Source organism: Rhamphochromis sp. 'chilingali' (genome assembly GCF_963969265.1).
Source record: "Rhamphochromis sp. 'chilingali' genome assembly, chromosome: 18".
In the NCBI taxonomy this organism is placed as follows: Eukaryota; Metazoa; Chordata; class Actinopteri; order Cichliformes; family Cichlidae; genus Rhamphochromis; species Rhamphochromis sp. 'chilingali'.
In genome coordinates, this window is record NC_137945.1 from 6,591,390 (window position 1) to 6,602,402 (window position 11,013).

General features: G+C 41.7%; 1 protein-coding gene across 1 annotated transcript; it reads left to right on the forward strand.

The window, feature by feature from the left end:
* The first annotated feature begins 1,403 nt into the window (after positions 1-1,403).
* msl2b (MSL complex subunit 2b) lies at positions 1,404-8,827 on the forward strand. The gene is made up of 3 exons (XM_080864153.1): positions 1,404-2,686; positions 5,003-6,369; positions 7,212-8,827. The coding sequence occupies exons 1-3, from the start codon at positions 2,545-2,547 to the stop codon at positions 7,509-7,511; spliced, it is 1,809 nt and encodes a 602-aa protein (XP_080720279.1). The 5' UTR covers positions 1,404-2,544; the 3' UTR covers positions 7,512-8,827.
* The last annotated feature ends 2,186 nt before the right edge of the window (positions 8,828-11,013 follow it).

The following is an 11,013-nucleotide window of genomic DNA, read 5'->3' on the forward strand; positions in this document are numbered from 1 at the left end:
GTCTAACCAGCTGTCAAATGAATGAAAGTTTTTAGCTCACTATTAGGCTTAACGAAAAAGAGCAGAAAGTGATTACATTTAAAAAGCTGAACACTTATTTGATAATTAAAATTTTTAATTTCATCAGTTATCAAAGCTGACCAACTGTTTGTGCTGTGACTGGATGGTAAGGTAGCATGCTGTTGAAAATGCATCTTCCGCATAACTCAACAAGACAAAACGGAAAGTCCCTGGTGGTCAGCAGCCTTGCAGACAAAGAAAAAAAAAAAGAGAGAGGAAACAGAAGGTAATTTCTGGGATAGTTCATTGATAGATATCAGCTTGTTTCAATCAGACAGGCTGCCATTTTTTAAGACTAGTTTGACTTTTCCGTGAGTATGTATTTATATCCTCTCTTTCCGTGTTCCCCCTTCTTTGGTCAACCTTCTGGTTCTCAAACACCACCACACCGTGGTTTTATCTCTGAACTGCACCGAGTTCTCACCACGCACGGAAATACAAAGGAATAAAGTGTGACGTAGTTAACACTGTGGATACCAAAGTAAAATTAAAAGTCAAAATTGCAATAAATTGCAATGATATAGATATAGAGAATTTAATATGGAGCTTCAAATGAGCATAGTATGTCATTTTAAAAAATAATATAGAAATAGTCATTTTAGGCTAAATTCCTTTTGTGTGTGTGTGTAGAAAAATATAATCTATTCATCTTTTAAACTAGCCTACCCAGTTATAATAGGGCATAGACGTTGGGCAGGTCACCAGTCCATTTAGAGTTTGACCCCAGTGTGAAACTGAAGAAGTCATCAGTTGAATGTAACTAAGTGTAATAGTATTTCTCAATAGGAAGTCACTGCACTAACAGCAGTAGTGAAACTGTGCCTTACACTTACAATGGAAGGATAGTCTTTCAGATTTTTGTCTTTTAATGGCACATTTTTTCCACATGTGACATACATTATACCAGCATACCAACTGTACCAAAAAGAGTACAGAAGATGAAAGCTGCCCACTGGATTTTAAGTCTAGTTGTGAAGTCTTAAAGTGGGCACTTTCACTGCCATCGTCATGTTTAGAAAAAATGAATGTAATCTAATGACTTTCTTACTGCCTTCTTAGATATAAAGAAGAAATGAAAACGTCATGTGAATATCAGAAATATCAGTCACTATTCCTAAATCAAAACCAAGAATAGGTTATGCTTTTTTCAACAAGGTGGTCTTTGAAAAATAAAATATCTATCTATCTGGAAGGTTAATTTTCGTTTATTATGTTTAAAAAGTGAAATAAATCATCTCAATATGTTAGATCTACCGCTCTTCCTTTTTTTTTAATTGAACCGCCTTATCCGAGTTCTCGCGAGATGTGAGAAACAGCGCCCCCTTGTTTATGTGTAGGAAACGCGATGGGATGTGTGAGGACTACTCAGTGGCTAACGATAGCAAGGTACACAAACAGGGAAATTAATCATTTTTCTCTCCTTTGATATTCGGGAGGTCTAAAGAAAGCTCCAGAAGGATTGATAAACTCCCCTTTTCCCACCACATTCCCACCAAGGAGGGAAACGAGAACGAAAGACTCCCGATAATCCCGCGAAGAGGGGAGCGGCCTTGCTTTTTTAGCCGGCTTCCCGGCGCAGCTCTGACGGCTAGCACTGTCACCAGAGCCCGGTGCTTCCGCTGGCTTGCTCGGCTCCACACGGATAGAACCGCGGCGGCTTCGATATTATTTTTGTTTCGGACGCCACCATCTGCTCGTCCGCACGCTAGCTCCCCTGTCTAGGAGCGGGTGTCGGCGTTTCTCTCCGAGGAGGAGCTTTTGAAGCCGAGGCGGCCTGTTTTGTTTTCGAGCCGCCGTGAATCTCTGCGAACAATAACACAACCATAACGAGCCTGCTGGGGCTGCACCGAGTGAGGAAATAGGAGCCGCTGACGCCCCGGTGTGGGGTAATTGATGCTCTGTGTGACACCAGCTCAACTCGGGACAGGCATGCATGTGGACTATGGGGATATCATGGGAGTACGATTGCAAACCGGGCCACTTTGTCACAGAGTAGCCTGCTTGAATCTCGGAGCTGCTAGCTAGTTAGCTAGCCAGCTGTGTCTGTGAGAAGCGTTAAAAAGGCCACTGGCGACGGAAGGAGTGCCTCACGATGCTTTGTCTTAATTTAAATTACGTATGGGAAGGAAACGAACCGAAACGGTGCGCATGAAGCTGCATTTTAATGCAAACAAATCTCCGATCGGAGGCTGCGGTGATTTCAAAGCTAAGACAGCGCATTGAAGATGGATTGGATGTGACCGGGGATGACTAAACCTGGATCTTCACTCTTCATGTGGGATTTATCTAGCAACCGGGAACTGAAGCCGTGACATCCACCTATATGCCCCCTTCAAAGCCCCCACCGGACTCCCTTGATAAAAACAGTAATTTTATCTCACGGGAAGCGGGAGCTGCGGGTAGTTTGTTTATCCTCTTGTGTGACTTTGGTGTGTTTTTATTAACGTATTAATACATCTGGAGCGCCGGGCCCAGACAGCTGAGATGAACCCGGTGAATGCGACCTCTCTCTTCGTGTCTGCGAGCCGGTCGGTGCTGCAGTGCGACCCCCGAGACCCCCGGGCTCTTGCGGAGCTCTGCAAGCTCCTGCCGTTTTTCCGCCAGTCCCTCTCCTGCTTGGTCTGCGGTAAGTGTGAGTTTATATTATAGTTTAATTTAACAGCAAGCCAGTGTATATGTGTGTGTTTATTATTGAGAGGATGTTTTATAGGTAACGTTGTCAGCTGTCTTAACAGTGGGAGTGAGCCTTTAAATGGTGCTGCGTTCAAGCACTGACGGAAATGTCTGAGTACATTACAAAAGAAGTCAGCAGCATGGTGGAAACTGAGCTGTCGCGCATATGAAGTGTTGTACTTGAATATGTCTTGAAGTGCTTGTACTTTACTTAAATTTAGAGCTGGGCAATGAACCACATTTAATTGCATTTACGATTTTGGCTCCTGTGGATCATGAAAACCAGGTAATCAAACTATAGCCAGTATTATGTCTGACGTATTTGGCAACTACTGTTTGGATTTTTTTTGCTGGGTCGTAGTTTTAGGAAATCTGCTTAACTTAAAAGACAAACATGTTTTTATTTTTAAGTAAGTTTAGTAAATCCAGAATCCCCCTCCCCAGAGCGAGTGCTTAAAAAATTAAGTTAAAATTAAATGCTTCTTTCCATATGAACACATTAAGAACATTTTATAGATATATTTTAGTTCACATTTAGCTATTTATTTGCTGTTGCTTACATTTAAAGGAAATCCTTTGAATTAAAGACACCTCCCCCCTTTTCTTTTTAACTTTGAATGAGTGTGATCTCAATACTGACTAAATAATTTGTTTTTGTTTATGCATTTAGTTATTGTTATAACTAACAGGTTCTGTTTTAAATTTGTAAAAAAAAAATTTAAATCAAGCTGCATTGTTAAACTGCTGTATTCTCCAAAAGGTTGTTTATATGGTAAATTCCGAGGTGTCATGAACGCATCTTAAGTCACAGCTACACCCATCCTGACACACCCCCTTCTGGGTGCTGTTTGGCAGCATCTGGGCGTTTCTCTGGTTCATCCTGTTGAATAACAGCCCCTTCACATGCTGGATGCTGAGCACCTAATCTGCTTTCTCACCCTCCTCCTCCTCAGATACAGAAATGTTCAACTCCATCTAGGAAAGGAAAGCAAAGGGAGTCGTTTAAGGAGACTGCTCCTTACAGTGTTTACTTCACTGAACTAAAACGAACTTTAATAAAAGTATAGGGAGCATTTCTTCGGCTGGATATTAAAGTCAACCTTTTAATGTATATTTAATACAGGGTTTTCACCGCCAATACAAAATGCATTGCATTTCCCTTCGGCCAGAGTGAGTGTATATACCATTTCCAATATAGAGAGGAAGCTGTGGCTGCTGTTTTTGCAGGTTCTCAGTAAATGGATGGTTTGATGAATTATTTATGCATTTATTTACGTAAAGGTGATATTTATGGTGCTGTGATTGCAAGAAGACTGAGAAACTTCCATGTCCTCTGTGATGGATGGCTATAATAGTCTTTATGACATTTAAATATAGAGTTATGCTTGATTTGTCAAACAGGCAGAGCCGTATGTGTAGGCCTGCTTGTTTCTTGTGAATGGAACTTCATCCCTTCCCCCTCTTTTTGCAGCTGCACTCTCTAGCAGGAAGCTCCCCTGAAAGAGAGGCTGTCTTTCACTCTGGAAAACCTCCAAGCACAGCTCAGGTTTACAAATACATGTCAGTTTAGGAAGCTGTGGCAAAAAGGAACCAATCGTCTGTAAATAAAGCCATAATTTATCTCATGTTAATGATGATTGCTGGCTTGTTAAGGATTTTATTACCAGGCGTGTTGCTATGTTTATGATTTTACATGCATATAAAACATTTTTGCTATCCCCAAAGGAAAATATACACTTTTAACCTTTATCAAAGGACCGTAAACATTAACTAGGGTAATGCAGACTCATTACCTTAAATATATGCAGACCACATGCTGTGTCATTTATTTTAAAAAAAACACACACAAAAACGGCAACCTCACTTTGAACTTGTTATGATAAATACTGATTATTGTATTTATTGTTATTTGCAGAAGTGTGCAAATAGGCATAAATTTGCTTGAAATCTATTAGCAAATTTAGTGTATTCGTTTTTTTAGTGTTTGCACAGCGGTATAAAAGGAAGAGAACCCATCAGTCATCTTCTTCTAGTGCCCCACCAGTGTCCAAAGCTGAGAGGTGGAGTGACACCCCCCCATGGACATCATTACTCGCCCATTCACACCCCAAAGGCTTATTTTACACCAGAAATAAAAATTCATGCTGTCTTTTCTGGATCCTGCAATGGCCACTTAATCATCTATGTGGGCTGTTCTGCCTGTTCCTGTGATATCTGCAATTTCATTCATGTTTTTTTTTACCTTTTCTCCCTGTCCTCTCATGCTCAGGCAACCTGCTGCAGGACCCCATCGCTCCCACCAACTCGTCATGTCAGCATTACGTCTGTCGAGGCTGTAAGGGTCAGAGAATGCAGCTGAAGCCGTCCTGCAGCTGGTGCAAGGACTATTCCCGCTTCGAGGAAAACCGGCAGCTCTCTTTGCTCGTCCACTGTTACAGGAAGCTCTGTCTCTACATCACACAGTCGCCACTTGCACCACACATAGCCAGCGCTGCCAGTGACTCACCTGACCTGCAGGCTATCCTCAATGAGGGCCTGACATTGGCGGAGAGTGAGCCAGAAGCGGAGGATGTCTCAGACTCTGTTCGTTTGTCACAGACCGTGTCGACCTCTGAGGTGGGTCAGCCCGATGGCGGTCCAGCAACAAAGGAGCTCAAGGTGGAAGAACCGAGCCCCGTGGGCTTTAACGGACTGCATGACTGTAACGGCCTGGTCAGCTCAGACAGACTGCACCCCATCACCACGAAGCAGGAGAGCTTCTCAGAGGAGATCCCAGTGTGCATGAGTGTTACAGGCACTTCAGAGACGGGACTTTGTGACATCGGCGCTTTCGGGGACGACCTGAAACACGGCGGGGGGCCACTACTGTTGAGTGTAGAGGAGGTGCTCAGAACTTTAGAGACGGAGTCTGACCTTGACCCTTCACCTGAGCCCAACTCTCAGCCAGGCTGCCACCCCTCTGTACCTCAGTCTAGCCGAAACGGGCCTCACTGCCCATCAGGCCAAGACTCATCCCGCCTCATCGCCTCCCTCCCTTCAGAGAACAGCTCCCGTGGCCTCCAACCACACCCGCAGCCCTCACTGCAGCCCCCTCCTCAGCCCTCTGCAGTCACCCCCCGTATACCGCTTCGCTGCCACCGCAAACGCTCCCGCTCAGAAAGCGACAGCGAGAAGGTGCAGCCCCTCCCTATTTCCAGCCTCCTACGAGGGCCCCCCATTGGTGCCAACAGTTCCCCCCACCACCCCAACCCTGGTGCCACCACCAAACAGGAACCTAAGTTCCCTGCAGCAACGCCTCACCCCCACCTAGCCCCGGTACCTAATGGCAGCACCCCAAAGGTGGGTAAGACTGTACTTGTCCCCAACAAGGCTCTGAAAAAGACTGTGGAGCACCACGGTGCCGCCAAGAAGTCGTACACCAAGGCCAGGCAAGGGGCCCCCAAACCCCGCACGCAGCCCCGTGACAGAGTACCCCCTCACCCTCACGCTCACCCCCTCACACACCCACCCAGCCCCTCGAAGCCACTGTACAAGAAGCCTGTGGAGAAGAAGGGCTGCAAGTGCGGCCGGGCTACCCAGAACCCCTCAGTGTTGACCTGTAGGGGGCAACGCTGCCCCTGTTACTCAAACCGCAAGGTGAGAATGCTCCACACACCATCCATACACTAATAAAATCGCTTCTGTTTGTTATCACATCAAATTGAAACTAATTGCATTGTATTGAAGTAAGAAACTGGCATCTCTGTATGAAAATAATCATATTAAACTGTAAATTCAAATCAAAGCAATGGACGGCTTTTGGTTTTCTGTAAGTTGTGTGTTGAGTGGTAATAGCTGCTCTCAACTGTAAGGTGGACATAGCCACTGAAAACTGCACTTTTTTCTTAATGGACAAGAGGGAGTGACTCCAGCCCTCAGTTCCCCTTTTCTGTGCCTTCAGTAAACACTTTCTTGGTGACTTTATGGGCTCGGTCACTAGTTTATGGTCATATTGAATAAAACATTAAGTCCGTATTGTAAATTATGATCATTGTTACAATCAGAAAGTAGGCTTATCTCAGGTTTGCTGACATGCTGTCGGTCAATAGGCATGTACTCGAATGTCACCAGCTGATCATTATGCCATAAACGCTTAACTTGAGGCTTCATTACTGGACTTCACCCATCCACGGATGACATCACAGTGGCTACATCCATCTTTTATATGCAGATTACACAACAGGCAATCATTTTGAAGTGTGTAGAAGTGATGAGATGTCTTGAAAACTGTTAGAAGGCAAATTAAACTTAATATTTACTTTTTAATAATACCTTTATTTATATTTGAAACTTTAAAGGTGGTTTCCAAAGTTCGTTAAGAAACAAAAACATAATGTCGAAGTGAACCAGAAGACCAATAAAACGCGCAGCTATAACCCAAACATCATCTATTATGTTGTTCTTTGTTAAATGTTATTGATCCCATTCGGTGTTCTCAGGCTTGCCTGGACTGCATCTGCCGCGGCTGCCAGAACTCGTACATGGCCAATGGCGAGAAGAAGCTGGAGGCCTTCGCCGTGCCAGAGAAAGCTCTGGAGCAGACCCGGCTCACGCTGGGCATCAACCTCACCAGTATCGCCGCAGCGGCCCTGCGCAGCCCGGCCACCAGCTCCCCGGGCAACACCCTCCTTAACGTCACCACAGCCACGGGGGCGCCTGTCACGGCCGCCTTCCTATCTGGGGCGGGGCACGACAACCGGGGCTATGACGATTCGCTGGAGATGCGGTTTGACTGTTGAGGTCCGGCCCCCCCTCCCCTTCCGCGGTCAGTAGTCACACACATTCCCCCACCCCTACCACCACCACCGCCGCCCCTCCCTCACCCTGCTGGGTGGCATCACCCATCGGTTCGTACAGCGGCGGAGCCAGAACAAAGGCAGCTACAGTGACAGGCGGCAGCGAGGGTCACCAGCTGAAGCTGAGGAGGCGCCCTCCATCCAAACGCCCGAAACTGCACCATGCTTGTGGTCTTGCATACAGAGAAGAGAAGAAGAAAGAGGAGATGTAGCGTTACTGTATGTGCAGAGATTTCATTTCAGTGGGTATAGAGGGGTTTATTTTGTTGTTGTTTTCTTCTCTACTATGGGTAATATGTAGAGCATGTTGTGTAGCTAAGTCGGGCGTGCTGACCACGGTCACACGGCTCTCAGCGTGTGTGTATGTGTCTGTGTGTCCATGTCTGTGTGTGTGTGCGTTGAGCATGTGAGTGTGTATGGGAGGGTTTTATTTGAAGATGAACCTTACTAGCAGGAATGGAGACATCGTCACCACCACCTTCATCAGAGACTGGTGTAATTTATATATAAGAGAGAACCTTTTGTACATGGACTTATCGGTTTCCATTTAAGAAGACATTTTATGATATATTTTATAAGTTACTTTAAATCCAATGGAAGCCGATGTAAAGCGGGGAGATGTCTGCATTCAACCAGAATGTTTTCGCACTGGTAAAAGTAGATTTTGTAAACCACCAGAAATAAAAGCTCTTATACGTAAGGAATAAAAATGATTAAAACCACCAGCCGAGTTTTGATTACGTCTTTTGAATGTTTAAAGATCCTGAAGCTTGGGGAAGGTTGGATGATTTGGTGAGTTTTGAGGCAGGAAGATGGTAAAACTTCAGCACTTATCCCACTTTTTTTTTTTATGTTTTGTTGTTGTTCTTACTTGTGTATAAAAACTCTGGTTGATTGCAGGCCCTGTGCACTGCTTTTCCACAAGTTTTTTTTGGTTTCTGGAAGCTACACACTTGCTGCTAAATACTACAAAGGACTCAAAAGGAGGAGAGCACACCTGTTTTCCTTGTCTTGTTTTGTTTTCTTTTAAATAAAAATGCGTTAACAACATTTGCAGTATTTATTGGACGTCTCCTAACGTAGAGGTTACGTGTTGGGCACCAGTTTGTTTCCGGTTAAGTTCTTGTCGTCGTCCTCTTCTTAGCGTTAGTTTCTGGTGTCTCCAAAAAGGGTTTTGTTCTCCCTCTGGGCATTTAAATACCTGTAATATAACTGTAACATATTTCCACAAAAAAGAAAGAAAATCAGAAACTTACAAAGTGTTGTGTGGTTATTTGTTTCTACCCTTTATCACTGAGATTAAGCATGTTGAAAGTATTTATTGATCTGTCGGCACTGCTGAAGTTAGGCAGTAGAGGGCAGTGTTGGACCTAATGCTGCAGTAATTATTTGGCACCAGCAACATGCCTTGGCTAGAAAGCAGTTTTGAGCCACTTTGACTGGACTACAGATGTAACTGTAAATGCCTTTGTAGTAATAAACCTTTATGACGTAAAGGTTAAAACAGCAAACACATTTTATAAATTTAGACCCACAGGAATGATTTTGATTCAATGAAACTTGGCTTTAATTGTGACTGTGGGAACAATCCAGTTCTCTAAAACGTGGCAATGCTTTCTTCATGTAATTTTATATCAGTAATGTTTAGGTTACCAGTGGTTTATTCTGCTACGTGATTTGCAGAGAAGTATCAATTCTAAGTAAGATAAGATCAACTTGTCCAAAGGTTTGGATATTCTTTTGTTACAACAGTCAAAAATCAGCTTGAACACAACAAATGTAGAACAAATAGCTTAATGAGTAGAATGGTATGTACGTAAAAGAATATGAGAGAACAACTACGTTTATTTTGTCTAATATTGTCAAAACAAATCTGAAATCAATGTAAATATCTTGACGTTATACATAAATAACAAATAGTGCAATAAAGTGACTTTGTGTTGTCACATTACAGGGTTAAAATAAACTTAAATAAACAACCTTAGAAATTTTCTTGTAAAACTTCCCGATAAAAATGTCGTGAAAAATAAATAAAATCACAGATTTTATTCATGTCAAGGTTTATATTCTACACAGCTCATAAAGAATTGACTGGATATCAGGAAATCTTTAATGGAAGACTTTAATGTAATTAAAAATTTAAAAACAATTTAACTGCCATCCACAAAGTCTAGTTTAGAAGCAAGTGTTGTTACTTGGTAGCATTCTTCTTATTACACGAGTTTAAAGCATTTTCAAAGTGAACCGTATTATCATTCCTCAAATTTACTAAACAAATGCCTTTGTAGAATCACTAGTAAATATAATTTAAAAGAGAATTTAAAAAGGTTGTCAACATATCCCCAAAATGTGATTTTAAAGAACTTTTATTGCCTAGAAGTTAAACAATCACACACTACATATGTGTGTGTCTAGAAATTATTAATTGCAATTTCTGTTCTTTATCCAGATGTTTACATCCTTTCTCAGTAATCTTTCATATCTCAATATTCACATTTTTGTGGATCATGTTTACAACTGTCAGTCGAGTGAGAACAAGTCTCCAATATAATATGTTCTGCTATTTACCAAAGCTTGTTAAATACTTCTATTACAAACCTAAAAACTCTACAAAATGGAAACTTTTCATTAGATTTAACTTCTTTTAAAATTGACATGAATAAAAATATAGGTAATCAATAGATTTTGTCCCAGTTCCTTCTATATTATTACAATTCTAAGTAATTTCTGGGTTAATTTCTAATTATTTATTCTCTAAGGCAAATAAGTTTGTGCAAAATGTTAAAATAGTTATAAATATTGCCACAATCTTACCAATCATTTTTTAGCGTAATTATTAAACATGATGTCTGATATACTTGGTTTGTTTCATCTTCTTCTGCATTACTTAAAATCTGTCTCCATGTTTTTAATTCTAACAATAACAGAATAGTTATTTATCATACCTTTATTTAATTCTTTTTCAGACTTTTTTGTGCCATGCCTCTTCTGAATAATATGTCTTGTAAAAAGGAAAAATTATAATAATGATAATCAGTAACAATTTCTTTCTTTCTAATAATAAAACATTTACAAAAATAAGACAAAACAGACACGTACGTCATCACAGCAATCGAAAAGCAAAATTACATCAATTTCAAATTAAAATCTGTATTAATAATGTAATTGGTGAAACTACTGACAAACATCAAAATCTTATATTTTCATATTAAATGAATGTATTTTAAAAGATGCACTAACTTTATAGATTTACATTTTATTTGTAAATTCATGTGTCTTGTTCCTTTAATTCTGAGATTCCTTAATGATTTGGTCTCTATTCATTTATTGATATTGAACAGCTGAATATAAATGAAGTGCTTTACCCCCCCTCAGTCAGGAGCAGACTGAGAACGGTAAACCCCACGAGCCAGCTCTGATGGCATCCCCGAGGCTGTGGTAAAAG

Bases quoted from the DNA above. Each gene is read 5' to 3' on its own strand.
- msl2b (XM_080864153.1), top strand. From the start codon at position 2,545: ATGAACCCGGTGAATGCGACCTCTCTCTTCGTGTCTGCGAGCCGGTCG. The intron at 2,687-5,002 runs GTAAGTGTGAGT...TCTCATGCTCAG, and splicing joins CCTCTCCTGCTTGGTCTGCG to GCAACCTGCTGCAGGACCCC. The intron at 6,370-7,211 runs GTGAGAATGCTC...CGGTGTTCTCAG, and splicing joins CCTGTTACTCAAACCGCAAG to GCTTGCCTGGACTGCATCTG.